The 19,076-nt window shown below is 38.1% G+C and overlaps 1 protein-coding gene and 1 long non-coding RNA gene across 5 annotated transcripts in view; both read right to left on the reverse strand.

Annotated features, from left to right (window-relative positions):
* Positions 1-9,261: 9,261 nt before the first annotated feature.
* Positions 9,262-9,560, reverse strand: LOC107837459 (uncharacterized). The gene is made up of 2 exons (XR_001663461.1): positions 9,396-9,560; positions 9,262-9,323 (listed from the first exon to the last, which is right to left on the reverse strand). It is a non-coding gene; the product is annotated as an uncharacterized LOC107837459 (long non-coding RNA).
* A 794-nt stretch (positions 9,561-10,354) lies between these two features.
* tecta (tectorin alpha) overlaps positions 10,355-19,076 on the reverse strand; it is a 29,069-nt gene continuing 20,347 nt past the window's right edge. For 2 of the 4 annotated variants that reach the window (XM_016676885.1, XM_016676887.1), the window contains 10 exons: positions 17,926-18,212; positions 17,464-17,744; positions 16,587-16,697; positions 16,311-16,516; positions 15,437-15,600; positions 14,730-14,978; positions 13,679-13,841; positions 13,507-13,591; positions 12,285-12,404; positions 10,355-10,936 (listed from right to left, as the gene is read on the reverse strand). In XM_016676885.1, the coding sequence (XP_016532371.1) occupies positions 10,833-10,936; positions 12,285-12,404; positions 13,507-13,591; positions 13,679-13,841; positions 14,730-14,978; positions 15,437-15,600; positions 16,311-16,516; positions 16,587-16,697; positions 17,464-17,744; positions 17,926-18,212 (1,770 nt within the window). In that variant the 3' untranslated portion in view covers positions 10,355-10,832. Of the gene's footprint in view, positions 10,937-12,284; positions 12,405-13,506; positions 13,592-13,678; positions 13,842-14,729; positions 14,979-15,436; positions 15,601-16,310; positions 16,517-16,586; positions 16,698-17,463; positions 17,745-17,925; positions 18,213-19,076 lie in introns of those variants that run through there. The other 2 variants (XM_016676886.1, XM_016676888.1) reach the window with 2 other exon arrangements.

Below are 19,076 nucleotides of genomic sequence, written 5' to 3' on the forward strand. Positions count from 1 at the left end.
ATCTGCCAGCGAGCCCAACAGGATCTGTGAGTGAAGGAATCTCAGCAGAAAGCCCATAATTAGCTCTTTCAGTGGAAATGGGACGTGTTAGCTTTGCCACATTCCAGACTGAGGCTCTGCTGTTGCACCACATTTCTTTAAGAAGCATCTAATTGCTGGATTATTGAGTTGTAAGGCCACACCTGTAGGATTTGGTGAGAATTATCCCTAAAGTAAATACCAGCTGCTCCTTGCTTTCTAGAATCAGATTGAAACCGAATTTGCCTTCAGGATACGTTATATAAAAACCGACTTCTGCTTTTCTGGCTTCCTGTTCCAGGAAGCTGAGCTGCAGTGCTAATGTTTGGATACTGAGTGGGGTAAGGCACTGTTAGTCAACATGCTAGTAACATCTCACATTCCATTAGTAGAGTTTACATGCTAGTCACTCCATAAACTAGTGATAGCATTAGCGTTAAGCTAAAAATAATAATTTTTAGCTAATTTTTGACATGTTAGCTACATTTAGCATACTAAATGGAGTAAGTCAATGTAGTCCACATGCTGGTGATACTCCAAATGTTACTGGCATTATTTCAGCCAACCTTAGCACTAATGTTTGCAAACTGAGTCGAGTTAGTAACTTGTAGTCAACATGCTAGTGATAACTCACATGCTAGTGATAGCATTCAAGATAACCTTAACATTTAAACTAATTTTCGCTGGCACAATATTGCTTCCATAATAAATGGAATAAGTCATTGTTAGTCCATATGCTAGTGATGCTCCACATGCTATTGACTATATTTTAGCTAACCGTAGCACTGTTGCCTGACCACTAGGGGGAGTCTGGAGTCGGTAATATTAGTATGTCATCATGCTGCTGCTCTATGACTTTGTAAAAGACATGAAGTGTAAGGCATTATTTTATTTGTCTGGATTTTTGCTGAGCGTCTGGTCCCAGATTATTTGGAGTTCAACTCCCCTTAGTGGTCTGGAGGACTTTGCAGCATTTTATACTTAATGTTTTACTTTTTCCTTCTGTTTTCTGTGGTTGCAGCATTTTTCATTTGCAGCATTTCTTTGATGCATTTGTTTTTTGTTGGGGTTTTTTTGCCCTTTTTTTAGTTTACATTATTCATGCATTTCCACCTGCCATTTTTCCTGACTGTCCCTCCCTGATGAACACAATAAATACCTTACAGTATTTGATGGATATTTTTCCTTTCAAACCTTCATTAAAAGAACCACAGACAACGTATATGAATTTTACGACCAAGCTTTTGCAAAAGGAGAAGTCTCAGCAAACTGTTCCTCCGAGCCGCTCACTGAGCGTTCTGAAGACCTTTGGTTACAGCTTGTCTTTTATTATCAAGCAAAAACAAGGAGTTTAGGTAAGGAAGACAGCAGAGACAAAATACGACTGCACACAGACAGTTTCTAAAATAGGGAGTATTCCGGTTGATAAGGAGGCACCTGTGGAAACATAATTGAAGGTCTGGGAAACACACAGATAACTGTTTCACATGAAGACGAACAGGCAGATGGGGCCTCCAGGTCAGTTTATACACACATAAGGAAGAGAACACTTAAACTGAAAATCACAATAATACTGAATGTTAATTAACTATTGATTAACATTAGACTGAATATGAACTAAAGTATTAACAAAATGATAATACCAAAAAATCTCTAACAGTATTCAACTCTGTTGGGAAACTGAATAAGCATTTTTTGCACTCTTCTTTGCAAACACATGAACATATTCTTCTTTTATCATTATTTCATTTCCTTTAAAGCTTACATTAGGTTATACAATGTAAAACCTGAAATAAAACTCCTCGTTTGTGTGTAAAATCTTGGTCAGTGAAGCTGTTCTGACTCTGATTCTTCTGATTTGTTTCGTTCTTCTGCTTCAGCACTGAATGCATCGCAGGCGGACAGAGAGCTTTATCTGTAAGAGCAATTAGCAGCTTTACTCCTGAGTCAGGACTATAAAATCATCAGCACCTCAACCTTTGTGCAGTGATTTAGAGATAGGAGAAAAAACTCTTGGTTTCAGTTAAATTTACAGGGAACCGGAGGAGTTTATTCACAGACGTTGGGGTAATATTTATATTTCTAGAAATTTCTGAACGACTTTGCAAAACAGAACCTCTGAGGCGATAGAGGTGTTGACGTTAATGAACATAATGATGAATAAACCCAGGTGACGGCACGTCCTGCACACCAGCACTGATAATCACCTGTTAATAATCAGCTGCTCATGTCACCTTATGTAAGGAGTCACATTATCCTCATAAAAACCGGTTATCACTCATTTCAAGGGTGCAACCGCAGGTTTATAATCATAATCATCATCATCATCATCATCATCATCAGAAATGTCAGTGTAAACTCCTGAATAGCTACAACATGTCCTGACAGAAAGTGATCCCCGCTCAGTCGAATACCTTCCTGAGGAGTCACACAATCCTTCTCTGTAAACTTTGCAATCCCTCCCCTCACAGATGGAGGCGGCAGGATGAAGCAAAAGTCTGAAGGAATGATTCCCTGGATTTATTTTTAATTTTGATTTTAATCCTTTATTTGATTTTTTTCTGCCACCCAAAGGACACCCTGTGGATGGTAGAAAGTAGAAACCTTTCTCTGTAAGCAGCAGAGAAAAAGGTTTTACTAGACTTTCAAATACATACCATTATCATCTATTTTTTTTACCCGTAAGTTTAAATAATAATAACTTAATATTCAAAAGTCATTCAGTTTATTTAATATTCAACAAGCTGAATATTAATATTAGTGACAAAAACCTCTGACTGTGGCATCAGCAACACTGAAACCAGATTTGAATTGTAATTAAAAATTAATCTAATGCTTTTGATAAGTACAATCACCTTCCTAGTTAGCAGTGCCACCACTGGTTATTATATTAACAAAGTATTATAAGTTGCTCTTCTCAATGTTATTTTGGTTACTTGGATTACATTTAAGTTTAGCTTAAAATTGTAATTTTATACAGAAAAAAAATGAGTGTGAGCAAATCAGTTTTAGTAAAAATGTGTTTCATTGTTCTGAGATCCTAAGTTAACACAGTTAAACCTGTTGAATTTCATCATTTTGAAAACTAGAATGGTTTCTGGTGAAGTCAGGTAATTTGGGTAAAAGTGATAAAAACAATTAAATGAAATGATTCCATTTAAATTATGAACGATTCACCTGCTGTGGCCGCAGAGCCGTCTCACAACTTCCTCCTGGTAAGCATGGATCTGAACAGATCACCGCTTGTTTGCAGTCAAATGTCTCAGGGTTTTGATGCTGATCAGGAGGATTAAGCCACGTTCTACTGGAGACTGGAACTACAAGCAGCACTTTGGAAAAAGTTTTGAAATCAGGGTACATTTCTCCAAGTGAACTCAGGTTCAGTTTGAATGCATATGAGAACGCCAAGCGAACTGGAGACAGCACCAAAAGCAGGAAGTGGACTATAGCGCAGGGCATTCTGGGTAAATAGCCTAGCAGGAGCACTCAGTTTCTGCTAGCAGGAGAAATGTCTCATGGTCTTTAGCCAAAGACTAAAGATAAATCCTCCAACCACTAAAATCTGAGGCCTCCATTTTAGTTTCCATTTGGTGAAGAAGGAAGTGGGTCTTGGTGCAGCGCCCCTACAGGCCGGGAGGGGAACAGGTTGCTCAAAGGGTTTGGTTGGTTTGTCTCAGAGCAGAGAGAAAGAGAACCACATTAGCTGGAGATGGAGCAGATGATGAAGTTCTGGTTCCAATCAAACCAATTTAAGTGAGTAAATTATAATCTGTCAAACTGACAGGTGGCCTTCAGATTTTTATGTCACTGTTTAAAAGAAACAGAAAGGTGATGCAACCCCCGTTTGCAGAGAGAAATACTGGAAAGAGTTTTTAGTTGAACCATAACTGATACAAGATGGCAATCTGGAGACACTGGAGGCTCAACATGGAGGAAACGAGTCGTTTGCACTTGACTGGCATTTCACCCGCCTGATGTTTACATATCAATAAACCCACATGACGACATGACCTGGCGAGTTCTTCCACATGTTGCTGTTTATAGTAAAACAATCACCAGTTTAACAGTAAAAATCACCAGTTTGACAGTAAAAACCACTAGTTTAAATCCAGATGAACCCAGATTTGACTGAGAAATCTTTCTGTGAGGATTTCTTGATTATTCTGGGATTTCTGCAGGTTCTCGTCAACAAAGGAAGATGAACAATCTTTTTTCTCCCTTCAGTCATCATTTCATTGAATATGAGGATCTTAGCACTTCGGTAAACTGAAATCTTTATGAGTTTTGGACGTTCCCCTGAAACGCACCTTCCTAAACCTCGAGAGGGAGTGGAAAGTCGGAAAGTTCGGTGAAATTCGTGCCTCGGAGAATTTCTCAACATGGAAACAACCGGCACAGTTTTAGCCATTGAGCTCGTCTTTCAGTCAGAAGTTTCCGTCGCTCCTGCAGAACATTGAAACCTTCCTAAGACACTTTTACCCATAATGCAAGAGTTCAGCGCTTTAAATGCCTCCGGTTTTGTTTTGGTTAGCAACAAGGTTTGTCTATGGATTCAAAGCCAGTTATTATAAACTACTAACCAAACTGACCCAGTTTCTAATGGCCTCATTTAATTAAGTGACACATTTTGGCTTCACAGCACAGGTGGTGGATGGAGATGGAGGTTTTGGTTTTTAATTAGGATTAATTTCTTGCAAACAAGTTAAACTCTTACAACAGAAAGTTTTTAATTTAATTTAATTTAATTTTTGGCCCATGTGACACAAAGTTTGGACACCCTGCAAACTTTGTGTCAGAAAGTTCATTCATTTCTCACCTTTTCACTGTGGTGACCTATAATTGGCATCAGAAACAGGAAAAGTTAAAACTATTGAACAAATATTAACCATCCACAAACAGAACTAAAACCAATAAGAAGATTAAACAATATTTTGTAAATTTTTAACCCAATGACTGATGAATGGTAATATTTTCTGTGCAGTGAGAAAGTATTCATCCCTTCTTTTAAATTGATTTGCTTAAGCCCTATAAATATTTAAAATAATCAAAAAATGTATTTATATCAGAAAAATATTAGCTGAGTTTGTACATAATGCAGTTGAGGTCAAAGGTCATGGTTAAAACCACGGAGAGACAAAGAAGTAAAAATTAAGACCATTTCAGAAAAAGAACATACCGGCAGTCAAACACGGTAGTGGCAGTGTGATGCTCTGGGCCTGTTTGGCTGCTTCAGGATGATCATCAGTTTGTGAAATTCTACCAAACTTGGTTCTGCAGCAGAACGATGATCCAACAGAACACCAGACAAAAAACCACATTTTATATCTGGTCTAGTCAAAGTCTGGATATCTAATTGTAATGGTGCGGCATTAACTGACCTCGTAAAGACCAGTGATGCTGGATGCTTCCACTGTGCCTGAATTGAATCGGTGCAGCAAAGCAGAGTGGGTCAAAGGTCATCCAGGGTGAGGTTAGCGACTCGTTAGCAGGTATCAGAACCACAGCATGGCAGCTGGATGGACCAGCTGCTGGGTTTGGGGTGTGATTACTTTTCCACTCGGGTCCAGGTTGGTTTGTGTTCGTTGGAAATACAGGAATGCAGGTTTGTGTTTACTGGAAACAGCGAAGCTTTTGGCCAGAAAGCTCATGTGACAAAGCAAAAGCCATTATTTGGTCTGAAACGAGGAAGGTGACATAGTTGATTAGCATCTCAAAAAGGTAAAATAATCCCTGAACTTTGACCCCTAGCCCCAGAGGAGTTGAGAAGCAGAGAAAAGGAGGACGTTCAAACCGTCTTCAATCCATCTTATCCCCTACTCCAACATCTTTCTATGAAACGGCCCGACAGAAGTTTAACCGGATATAGAGCTGTTAGCATGTTAGCATGGCGGTCATGAGGATGTTGCTGCGCTCCATTTATCTTGGAAGGTGGAACTCAGAGCAGGAAGAATGCTAAATTCAAGGTAACAGCGTTCCAGTTAATGTTGTTGGAAAAGTCAAAGAAGTCAAAGAAGTCAAAGAAGTTTGGGTCTTTCCATTTATTTCAGCTATTAAATCGACCACCATCAGACTTCTTAGTGAATGGTTTACAACTGCAACTACAGCATCGCTCTGATGTTTCTTCTTCTGGTGTAGAATTATGAGGGTAAAGTTGGATAAAATGCGACATGACTGTTCAGACTGCAGATGTTTTAAAAACAATCGGATACAATTTAGCTCCACAGTTGGGAACAGAATAGATGGGATTTTTTCGGGCGTGAAAAGATCGGACTGTCGTAAAAAAGAATCTTTACTTTCCATAACCAAACACCAACTAGTTCAGTTAGCAGCAGATGCTACATGTAGCATTGATTTCAGTCCCACTCTTACACATATATCTTGTAAAATAAATATTTCCACCACAGCTTACTGCTGTTGACATGAGAAGCGGCCATATTGAAAAGCGAAACCAGCCTTACAAGCCGTAACCGTGGTAACTGGAGGACTTCAGAGGAGTTCAGAGGGCAGCTCCTGTTGATTTTTCTGCCTCTGAAAATTTATGAAACAATTTTCAGACTCAGAAAAATCTGCAAATTGCGTAGAAACAGTCTTCAGTCAGAGGCTTCTCTAGATTCATGGCGAGACTGACTGCTCCTGGAGAACATTTCTGCACTAGCCACACCGACTTTTAGAAGAAATTTGATATGTGTTATGACAACATGTAGTTACTACATGTTGGTACAACAGGTAATGAAAGTTTTTATGAATTGATTTGAAAGGAAGCAGAGGTTTGTGTTGACAAGAAACAGCCAATAACTTTTTATAAAATTATTCCTAACATCTTCAAATTTAGTTTTTCTTTTGTACAGTCGTTCTCAGTTCATCTCTTTATCCTTCTTTAATCATTTCGTTGCCATGCAGACGCCACCCATCGCTGTAAAACGTGACCTACTTCTGCTCCAATATCACACCTTGTTTCACACAGCTTTTGAAGGTGTGAAATTGTTGGTTTTTATTGATTTATCACCTGGCAACAGTATCCTAGAGACAAATTGATCAAAACATGACAGAGGCTGATGTTGGGCCTGTTTTACATGTTTGAAACTGGGAGTGGATTAAAAAATGTAGCCTTTAATTATAGATGAATGAATGTCTGCTGACTCAGCTGGGGTTGGGTGTGCGGTGGTGTCATAATCAGACGAATAAAAAAAACAATAGACACTGGTATGGATTTTCAGAACATTTATTGAAGGAAAGTTGTTTCTGCTCAAACAATAAAAAACAGGTTTTAAAGTGAAGAGGACTGTACATCTGTACACAGGAAGCAGCAGGAAGGCTCAGCCACTGAATTAAACTTTCATCCGTCACTGCAGGTTGGTAAGGTGAGGAGGAGACAAGCGGGCAGATTGTTAGGAATGCAGGACTTTACTTTCCCTCCGTATCAGATGACTGGCCTTCATGGGAAACTACAGAAAGTCTTCAGAGAGGCGACAAAATTCGGCATCATGAAGCAAAACTCAAGCATATTCTGGGTTATGTTTATGTCTTATTATTTCCACAAGGTGCTTTCCTCACACATAAATATTTCACTCATTAACTTTCACAGAACGTTTTTCCTCCTGGATATAATGCAGCTCTGCAGGCTCCCAACAACTTTGGCTAAAAATGATACAAGATATTTTAAAATATGGATACTTTTCTGTAACAGTGGCAGGTTTTAGACATTTTTCAACTTTTCGTGGAATAATTAGATTGAATTTCTTCAACAGAATGACACTGCAAACTCCAAAAACTCACAAACGCAACAGTGCAACCACAGGACAAAATGATGCAAAAAGTCAACAAACAAAAAAACATACATGGCTGCAAACTCCAGGCCACTAGGGGGAGTAAAGAGCTGGTCATAACATAAATAGGAGAAGAGTGAAAAAAGGGAAATTGATTGCTTCTGTCTGTTACCTTTGTTGTAGTATTTATATATTTTTGTGTAGTTTTTAATTTTTAAAAAATATGTTTCAAATATATTTTTATGGATGGTTAGCTCTGTGAGCAGCTCATATTTTCCTCTGGATTAATAAAGTTTACTTTATTCATCCAGCTTTTGTCTGGACAGCCCGTATTTCCTGAAGGTCTGATCATAAGTGCTGTCGCCCTCCAGTGGTGTGGATGACTTCTACTTTATTGAACAAATTTGCAGTTTTATACTTGCTGTTATTTTTTCCATTTTTCCTTTTTGCTTCCATTTCCTGTGACTGCAGTATTTTTCTGTCGTATTTGTTTTATCTTGCTACGTTTTGGAGTTTGCATTATTTGCAGCCTGTTTTGCCACTTGAACCTGTTGTCCAACAAAAACTAAAATCACTCATAATATTGATTTAGATCTATTTTACTCACTAAAAAGTTAGAAACTATCTGCATTTCTTTATTATTTTTAAACAAAAGAAAAATTCTCTCTTTTTTAAATGGTTTTGTGTTTTTCTTTATTCTAAAATAAAAAAGAAAGAAATTGGTGTTTTTTATGTTATTTTGTGGAGTAGATATTTTGTAAAAATTATTCACTTTTGTTTTAAGACTGGGTAATTATGTCAGTGTATTTTGACTGCTGAAACTCAAAATTTCCCTTTTTTTAAAGAAAATGTATGAGATTTTCTCTAAAAATTTTCCTTGGCAATGTATTTTTTTAATTCTGAAATGAATGTCAAAACCTCTGAATTTTTTTACTTTAGAAACTCAGAAATGCATTTCTTTCTTTCTAGAAAATTTCTGAGGTTAGACTAAAGTTTCTGATACTTTTCTAGCAAATGTTTGACTTCTCAAGCTCAGAAATAGCTTTAATTTTCTTTCTTGTAAACATCCTTGTCGGGAAATGGCAGAAAGCTGTGATTCATTCAATCCGGCAGTGGACGACTTTGTTGCATAAGAAAAAATGACCAGACGGATTTAGGTAAAAATAATTTATTTTGACCTAAATAATTATTTAGGTCAAACTTGAGGAACTAATAATTCTTAAAGCTTTTCTGAGCAGTGTTGTTGTTTGGGGTGAATCTGGTTGTTTGGACTTGACCTTCTGGCCTTTTTGCTTTTAAGCCACTGCTATTGTGGTTAAAATATTCCACTAAGAAATGGGACACTAACACGAAGAGCCTGTCTGTCATCTATAAGCTTTTGTTTGGAGGATTAACCAGTTTCAGAAGAAGATCAGCAGAGATTACGGGCCTGGTTGTACTAAACATCTTTTTTAGTACAACCACTGAGTTTTGTTGTAAATATGCCAAACCCATAGGGGGCAGTGTAGCAAAAGATAAACCTGTCAGCTAATCAGAATGCTTCAAAACAACCATGACTTTCTGTTAGGAATGATGCTGCGTTCCTGTTACACTTGAAGTTGTAACTTGGACCTGGGTTTGAAGTCAAACCAGTTAATAGCGTTTCAGTTAAAAAGTTGAAACTTCAACATGGCGACCCTCATACACACACTGTTTTCCTCTACGTACATAATTTTAAACTTTACTTTCCATTACAAACAACATTTTTCCTTAGTTCAGTTTAGAGTGAGCTAAACTGAACTAGTTTAGTTATAGCTAAGCTAAACTAAACTAGCTTACATAAACAATGTTAGTTAAATTTGTTTAACTACACAAGTCTTTTTTGCAAATGTCAGGTATTGTTAGTGGCTCCACATTTTTTCTGGACTGAGCAGAAAAGTATGATGGTGTATTAGAGCCATTGTAGTTTCTAGCTTAGCTAAACTAAGCTAGTTTAGTTTAGTTTAAACTAAATATGAGTGTGATGATATAAGGATGATGGAACTAGCTAAACTAGTTTAGCTAAACTAGTTTAGCTAGCTACAGTTTAGGTAAGCTAGCTACAGTTGATGGAGTTTAGGTATGGTAAACTGTAGGTAGTTTAGATAATGTAGTCATAGTTAGCTAAAGAAGCTTAGCTAAACTATGTTAATTTAGCTAACTGTAGCTAGCTAGAATAGCTAAATTAAATCAGTTCAAGTAGTTTAGTTTAGCTAGTTTAACTAACTGCTAGCTAAACTAGCTAAACTAAACTAAAGACACACAAGATGTGTGTCCTGGAAAATAAAAAGGTTTCCACCTCATTTTACTCCTGTTGATGCGAGGAGCGGCCATATTGAAACGCACAGTTAGCCTTACAAGTCATAGCTGGGGGGAGTCGGAGTAGCTCCTAGTTTCCCAGTCTGAAATCTGGGAGGGTACTCCAGTTGATTTTTCTGACTTGGAAGTCAAAATTTCCCAGTTCAACAGAACTTCAGCTTGGAGATGCTGCAAGAAAATTCTCACAAACTATATGAATAAATGATAAAATGAAAAACAGATTGCCACAAAAATGTCATTCTGTGACTCAATTCAATGAGTATTTATTTTAGATGCGGTTGTTATCCCAGAGGTAACGCTTAAAAGGCCAGTTTCAGATTTTACTCTTACAGTTCTGACTGTGAAACTATCCAATCATGTTTTATTTCACCCAGAAATGTAGTTTATAATAATTTAATCACAATCTCTCCCTGACTTTCACATTTAATCCACCTCAAATGTTCCACTGTTTAGATTTGAAGACATTTGCTTCTTTGGCGCCATCTGGTGGTGATTATTTATAACACAATACTTCTGTAAAAAGGAAAACAGAAACGTTACAAAAACATAAAAAAAACAACCTCTACACACTTTAAATTAGAAATCCTGATAAATCTAAAGAACAGAAGCTTTACAGCGTTCTACAAAAAGCTATTTTCACATCTGCACTCAGAAATTCCTCTTCCTCTCGTCTTCAAGTCTTTTCTGTTTGGTGTTTGGCTGCTGTGGCTGTTAGGAGACGATGAAGGAGTTAAAGTGGGTGAGGATGATGGAGATTACGGCGCTGGCGCTCAGCAGAGGAAGAGCAGGGGCAACCTTACAGGACGAGCTCAGAGCTGCAGAACCAAAACCAGAACAAAACCATCAGATATGCAAATAATCCCCAGATATTCATAGATTGAGATTTTATGCTTCACACATTCAACAAACACGCAGAACTCAGCCATGGCTTAACTTTAATTTCTGTAAAGTTTTCTCCATTCTCTGAGTGAAACAAGCTCAGATTTGTTTTTTTGAGGCAACAGATATACAAAAAGTCATTTAAAATGCAGCATAAATGCAAGAAAAAGTAGATGGCATGTTCTCAGTAAACACTTTATTTGCTTTTTTCCATGTTATATTGCCTAATAAATGTATGTATTAATGTTTGCAGAGCAGATTATTTGCGTTGCTGAGATGTTTTCCCACAGGAAAGCGTTATTTTTCCACCCTGTTACCATGGAAACGCTGCGTCCTGCAGGTGTCAATTACAATAACCTGTCCAAAAATATCTGTGAGCGATTCATGGAAAGCAGAAACTTTTAAAAAATATTTTTGTTTTTTCTGGAAAAGTAACACAATTACATATTTTAATAAAAATAAATAAGATCTGAAATATAAGATACAGTAGATTTGTTTTTTTTCCCTGTAATATTTAGTTTTTATTCTACAACAGGATGTCAGTCGCTCATTCTTCAGAAACTTTGGCTTTATTTAATGAAATTTACTAAAGTAAAAGTTACTGGATGTTTGTTGTCGTCTTTACTATGAAATTTAACTACAAGTGACAAATATAGTTTAACTGCATCAACCTCCAATCAAGCTGGAAAAATAATCTGACCCATTTTTGTATTACATGTTTAAGGTAAATGCTGCCTCTGGATTGGCTGCTTCCTAAGCTGCATTATTAAAGAATATTTCACAATAAATAAAAAATCAGCAACATTTCTGGAAATAATTTCAAGTTATGTTTCACAGAAAAGGTTTATCAACCTAAACTCAAAACCTTCATACCAATCTGAAACGTGACGCGATATCAGACTGTAAAGTTCTATTGTTTTGCACTTTTTGTGCAGAAATCAACCAGAAGACAGTAAAAATGTTTCACTGTGACGTGAAAAAGACAAAATGGAGACAAAAGGACATGTGGAAGAGCCACAAAAAAACAGCCTGATGAGAACTGGTTCAACTGGTTTGAGTGGGAATTTGCAGGTAAGTTACTGACTACTGACAACTACTTCATAGAACCCCACTGCAAAACAGTTTAAAGTGAATACTGAGGCTGTAGCGACAGTTTAACCAGGTAAATATAATAAATGTGGAAGCTTGTTGAAGAACTAAAGGAATTAATTTTCAATCTTTAACTAGGACATTTCAGATCAGACTCAGTGACTAAATGTTTGCAGACTGTCGTGTCTTTCTTACTGCGGCAGCTTTTCCCATCAGGCTGCAGCATCCCAGTCACACAGCTGCAGATTGGCCCAGTTCCCTTACTGGTGCAGATCTGCTCACAGCCACCGTTGTCTTCCTCACACCAGTCAGACTCTGGAGGAAACAGGAAGTGATGTCATCGACATAAAAAACCAAGACAAAACAAAAGCTGCTTTTTAACAAATACCGTCAAGGTTTTACTTTTTTTCAACATTTATTGGTTTATTTTGTGAAGTTTTTCTTCCAGTTTATTGATTATTGGAGATATTCGGAAAAAGTTTCTTCCATTTCTTTTAACATTTGTTGAATTAATTTTAGTTTGTTTTATAACTTTAAACAGAGAGCTGACTGGAGATTTAATTTGATTATTGTGAATAATTAAGGATGATCAGGTTTCAGTTAATGAATTAAATGATGAATTAAATAATGAAACCACCTGAAACTGGTTGTGGTTGTTATGTAGACGCTTTGATGCGTCAGAATAAAAGACGTTTACGTCACTTTGGAGTTGTTTTGATACAAAGAGGATGCAGTGTACGAGTTGTACCTGAATGCACCTTAAAAATCCAGTGTTTTTTTATTTATTTTAATTTTTCTAATGTAATTTTTATTTATTTATAGAGAGAAGTTCCATTGTTTTTTAATAGTTATTTTTTCTTTTACTTTAGTTCTTTCTATAATAAAGAAAAAAAGTTCAGTTGTCAATAGTTTTTTCATTTTTTTACCTTAAAAATAAAAGTTCAGCTGTTTTTAAAATCATTTGTAATTTTTTTATTTTTTTCATGAAAAAAGAAAAAAAAAGTCATTTTTTTTACATCATGTTTTAAATAAAAAAAATATTTTAATAAAAGAAAAAAAGTCTGGCAGGTTTTATTTTGAACCATTAAAATAATTTTACTGAACAAACAGATCACCTATTTTAATAAGTTCATTTAATTTTGAATAAAAAACATGAAAAAAGTTTTTTTAAATAATTTTCAAAAAAAAATTTTTCACTTATTTTTTAAAGTTCAGTTGTTTTTTTTAACGTTTTTTTATATAAACAGTAAAAGCTTTTTAAAATAAAAGGTTCAGATGAATTTTAAAATAATTTCTTTCATTAAAAAGAGCCAGCAGCTGGATTTGGACTCGTCGTCCTCCAGAACCAGAGGAGTTTATGATTAATCTCAAAGTTAGTTTTGGTGAAACAATGAGAGCCTGCGGAGGGTTTTCTGACCTCTCCTTCTGATGGGTCCCACTGACAGGATGTGCTCCTTGTGCTCGCTGTCCTCTGAGTACATCCTCCTCTTGTGTGGACAGTTCTGGACCAAGACGACACACAGCTTTACTAAAACGGAAAGCGGAACGCGCTCCGATTGGCGCCGAGCGTCTTTTCTCGAGCCTCTCACCACTTTGCAGGCGTTGGTGTCTGAGTCGCACAGCGACACGTCGCAGTGCAGGTGCACCTCGTCGTAGTCGCCGATGAACTTGAAGACGGTGACGTGGAAGCGGCAGGTGAGGGACACGCCGTTCTCTGCCATGCCGATGGTGTTGTCCTTCGTGTTCGGACACCTGGAGGAGGAAAAACACATCAGCCTCTACGAACCAAAGGTTTTATATGTAAAATAAACAGAAATGATTTATTCTAAGTTTTTAGAAATGGTTTGTCTTGTAAGAAAGACAAACTATTGTCTTTTTGAGAAGACAATAGGGCTTCTTTTATGCTTCTGAAAGACTCAGATCAGCAAAATGATGGCTTTGGGTGGCCTAGTTAAAGCCTGAAATGGAATAATGATGCTGTGTAATGATCTTAACCAGACAGTTCCTGTTGGAAAACTGAATTAAACCAATTCAGCAAAAGCAGAAAGGGTCAAAGGTCAATGATGCTAAATGCTCATTACCAGAAACATTTGATGGTTTCTGCTCCCAAACTTTCTGAGGTTGGGGGTGTGATTACTTTTTCATACAAGTTTGGGTAGCTTTTTATTTTCTTTAATAAATGAAATTCTTAGGCATTTACTTTGCTTATCTTTGTCTAATTTCAACACAAAGTAATAAAAATCAGCTTAAAAAATGACTTGCTCGTTATTCTGGAATTGGAAATCGTAAATGACCTAAAACAGAAAAAGTTTATTCTGATTTCAGGTCAGACAAGAAAAAAACATAAATGTGAGTCTTTTTATTTAATATTTGAAACTTCTGGTTTCAGCTCTTAAAAACAACAAAACATGGCAGCAATAGCTGAATTATAAATACATATTTTAACTAATTTCCATCTTGTTTTTATCTAACAGAACTGAACAATGTCATTTTAAAAATGGGCAGATGCACAGGGCGTCATCAGAAGGGGGCGGCATTATTTTCTTGTTCCAAAAAACAATAAAATAAAATAAATCCAACCCGTCAGGTTGGGTTTTGGTTTCTGCTGACTAAGTGAACCTGCTTTTTGAGGCGTCCTACCCTCTCTCTATGATGATGTAGCGCAGTCTGTCGCTGCTGTAGCGCGACGGTGTGGCCCAGCACATGTTGACGATGAGGATGAGCTGGTTGACGTCCGCCCCCTCCACAAACACGCCCACGAACAGGATGTCCCGCGTGCTCAGCACCACCTCGCCCTCCCGGTACGGGTGGCGGTACGACGAGTTCTTGTAGAGCGCCATCTTGGTGATGAAGTTTCCCTCCTGGGTCGGCAGGGTGAGGTTGATCACGCTAGAGGGAGAGCAGAAAGCGTCAGACATTTCTGTCCCAAAATAATGTTAATAATAAAAATAATAGCAATAATTTTACTGGGTCATGCAGAATCTACTGGTTCCGTCTAATCAAGACTAAAAATGGTCAAATATTAATTTTTTGGATTGTTTCTTTAGTCCCTCAGGTTTTATTTGCTTTAAATTTGCATTTTTTAACACAAAGCTTAAATTTTGCTCTTAGCATTTTAATATATTTCCTAATTTTTTTCCCTTTCTCCTTCCATAAAGCACTTTAAATATTTAAATTCAGTTTGATTTAAATTATTGCTGTTTTGCAGAAAATGTGGGATTTTTCTTCCCCACTCAGTAAATCTTTGTATCTTTCTGTATTTCTAAGCCTGATGTCATGAAGCTGGAATAAAAGCTGAATTATTTGGGGGATTGTTTTAGGTTTCATTTTTGCGGCAGGCATGAGACCTGAGCATGGGCTTCAGGACTGTCTCCAGGGAGATCTTCAGGTCCAGCTCGTAGGCGCAGGAAAACTCCACGTTGATGGTTTTGTCTCTGGTGATGACGTTGCCGGTGTTGTTGACGCTCTCGATCCAGACGGTGTTCTTGTACATGATGTGTGTGCCGTTGGACTGCAGAGGACAAAATAAGAAAATAAACACTTTCAGCCCAGAAACATTCAGTTAAAGGAGGAGCGAGTGAGATTTACAAAAACAGAAACAATGATCCAGAAACAGACGATAATCCACATGTTCTGCTTTTTTTCTATTTGGCCAAACTAATATGCAACTTCAAAACTGTTCTTTTATTTTAACTTAAAACAACAAAAAGAAAAAAAATGCATATAAATACACAATATCACACAATACACTTAGTGCAAGAAAGAAAATATAAAAGTCAAGTGAGTAAGATTTCAGTTTATCATTTTTTAAAATAAACTTAAGTATGAATGTAAACTGGCCAAAAAACCCAACAAAAAATCAGTTAACAGAAATACTTAAATACACAAATGAAAACAACAGAGCATTAGTTTTACAAGATGCTCATGTTTCTTTAACAACTAAAACTTTATGTGCAAAACCAAGACTCTTGTTTTAATACAACAGAAAATCTTCCTTTTAAAAATGATCTACAAATAAGTATATATTAAAAAGAACCTGATCATCAGTTTTCTGAGCTTGTGGTCAGAAACTGTTCATTTTTATTTCTGTGTTTAAAATGACAGAGCTGCTCAGGTCAGGCTCTGTTATTTGATGTCATCTTTTGATACTGCAATATTTTTTCTGAGTCAAACGATCCACCGGTTTGACCGTAAACGAGGCGATATTTGACAGGTGAGCACCTGGACGATGGAGCCGCAGTGGCCTTTGGTGTTGTTGATGTGAAAGGAGATGAAATCCTCGCCCTCGATGCCGGCGCAGCGCTCGTCGTTGATCCTCACGTCTTCGCGTTCGAAGCCCAGCTGGAAGAGCTTGCACTTGGAGATGGAGACCTCCATCAGGGCGTGCTTGCAGTTCACCTCCGCCTGGATGATGTCATCCTCACCTGCTGCACACATTCAGATGAAGCACAGGCGTGTCTGGTGGGTGTGGGCGCCGTGACGCGGCGGGAGCTTCACCTGCAGGGTTGGTGGGCAGCTCCGGACAGCCGCACAGGTCGCCTCCGTTCTCCAACTCGCAGGTGAAGTTTGTGCAGATCTCTCCGGCACACGGGTCGTAGATCCATTCTGCTAAAGACAGGTGAGCACACAATGTTAGCTGTCGCACTCACACAGAAAGACCAGAAATCAACCTGGAAGTTTTCACACCGTTCAGATTTATCACTTGCAAAAAAACTGCAACACAGCCAAGAATTAACATCAATAAATTGGGTTCTTTGGCCTCTTGTTTTTACCATGTTAAATGTCACAATTTCAAACTAAACATTTAATAAGCAAGCTAAATGCTTAGTGGATAAACTAAATATTCAACTTCAACTTCAATATTTAACTCCAAACTAGATATTTAGCTTTAACTAAACATGAAGCGAGAAAGATAAATATTTAGTGTCAAATTAAATATTTAGTTTAATACTAAGTTGAGCTAAATACTTGCCTTAGATTGGAGCTAAACATTTAACTTATTAACCAAATTGTAAGTGAGCAAGCTAAACCTTTAGTTACTTTGCAGCTAAAGATTTAGTCAAAACAAATATTTAGTTTAAAGCTAAATATTTAACGTCAAACTAAATATTTACATTGGAGCTAAATATTGAGCTCGCTTACCAAGTAGCTTGGAGCTAATTATTTAGCTTGCTAACTAATTATATAGTTTGAAATAAACTTTTTTAAATGAATGAATGACATGGTAAAAATATAACTTTGAAGAATTAACCTGCATTTTCTTCTCTGACAGGCTAAATAACCCAAATTATTCCCATTAGTAATTTTTGACTGCATAACTTTTTCTAACAGCGCCCCCTGGTGGACAGGACCAGCTGTCTGACGGGGCTCTTACAGCAGTTCTCCTGGGTGATCCACTTGGTGGTCAGGGTTCCCAGGGAGCGGCAGGCCTCGGCGTAGGCCGCCAGGGAGCCGCAGACCTGCGCCTTGCGGTGGTTGTAGCAGCCGTCCAGGTAGCAGGACTGGTAGAAGGGCTGCGGGTCCAGCAGGCCGTGGCACGGCTGGAAGAAGCCCTTCAGCTGTGTCAGCTTCTGACAGGCGTCTTCGCCCTGGAGCGCCAGGACGGCCGTGTTGTCACAGGACTGGGCTAAAGCCACGTACTGGGTCTCGTCACAACTGGGACACAAAAACAGTCGGCTGAGTTACTCAGGGTGAAGGGAAGCGAAGCTGCACAGACTGTTGGGACAATCTATGAAAGGTTTCCATCATAACCTGTTCTGCTTTTTAAAAGGTTTCCATCGTTACCCGCTCTGCTACAAAAGGTTTCTCCTCTGATATGAAAGGTTTCCATCTCTACCTGTTCTGCATGCCATTGGTCTTCCAGCTCTGGGCCAGCTCCAGCGCGCTGACGGCCGGTTTGCCCCTGGAGGTGATGTAGTCGTCGTTGGGGTCTCCGTTGAAGTTTCCACACAGGCCGCACACCTTGTTCTGGAGCCGCTGGCCCATGGTGATGCTGAGTGTGTTGAAGCGGTTGTAGCGAACCTGAATGTCCTGCGGCGTGTCGATGACGATGAAGCCCTCAGACGTGGACAGACGCGTCATCAGGCCGGTCAGGAACGGGACGGACACGGGTGTCCCGTTCACCTGGAGGGACGGTTCAGTTTTTAGTTAGAAGCACCAGAACGTCACCAGAGTTCAACAGTGGCAAACTTGAGGTCTGGGGGCCAAATCTTGCCCGCCATAGCATTTTATGCGGTCCTCTAGACCAGGGGTCTGCAACCTGCAGCTCTTCAGACTTTTCACATTGGCTCTTAATAACTCTGGCTAAAGAATCAACTAATGGTTTAAATGTAGATATAATTTAAAAAATTGAGTCCCCGCCCCCCCCAAGTAATAATTGCATTAAATTTCTACAAAATGATGACACTAAAAGTACCAGAAGTGTTTCTAGATCTATATTTTTCTTTCATTAGGTTGAAACTATAATTTTTGTGTGTGTATGAAAACAAATATGTCATATGCAACATAGTTGCCCACAAACATCCACATCCTATAGAAGAAAACATATTAGTGCTCTTTCTGCAAATATTTTGTTCATTTTTTATTTCAAAACCACAAAACAGAAATAAAACTGTGGTTCTTTAAAAATGACCAAAAAATTCCTAGATATTTATCCAAAATCATAATCGATTATTTCTATGTAATGTTACATTTGCAGCTCTAGGCAGATTATGATGGCAGCTGTTGCTGCTTTGTAGATGCATGGCGGCCATATTGGATTTATAAATGTTAGTGGGTGATGAGAAACTCTCTGAGTCAGACTCTGAGCTCAGAGACTCTGACTTCCAGGTACAACCGGACCGGTCTGGTTCAGTCCAAACAGCAGAATCCAGCTTTGCTCTAGGTTGGATTTCTAACCTCCATCACCTCAGATCAACTGTTTGGTGTTGATCTGAGGTGATGTGCTGCATGAATATAAACCTAATCACGAACTACAGGCTCACAGAT

The sequence above is a fragment of the Poecilia formosa genome, unplaced genomic scaffold (genome assembly GCF_000485575.1).
Source record: "Poecilia formosa unplaced genomic scaffold, Poecilia_formosa-5.1.2 Scaffold143, whole genome shotgun sequence".
Lineage (NCBI taxonomy): Eukaryota > Metazoa > Chordata > Actinopteri > Cyprinodontiformes > Poeciliidae > Poecilia > Poecilia formosa.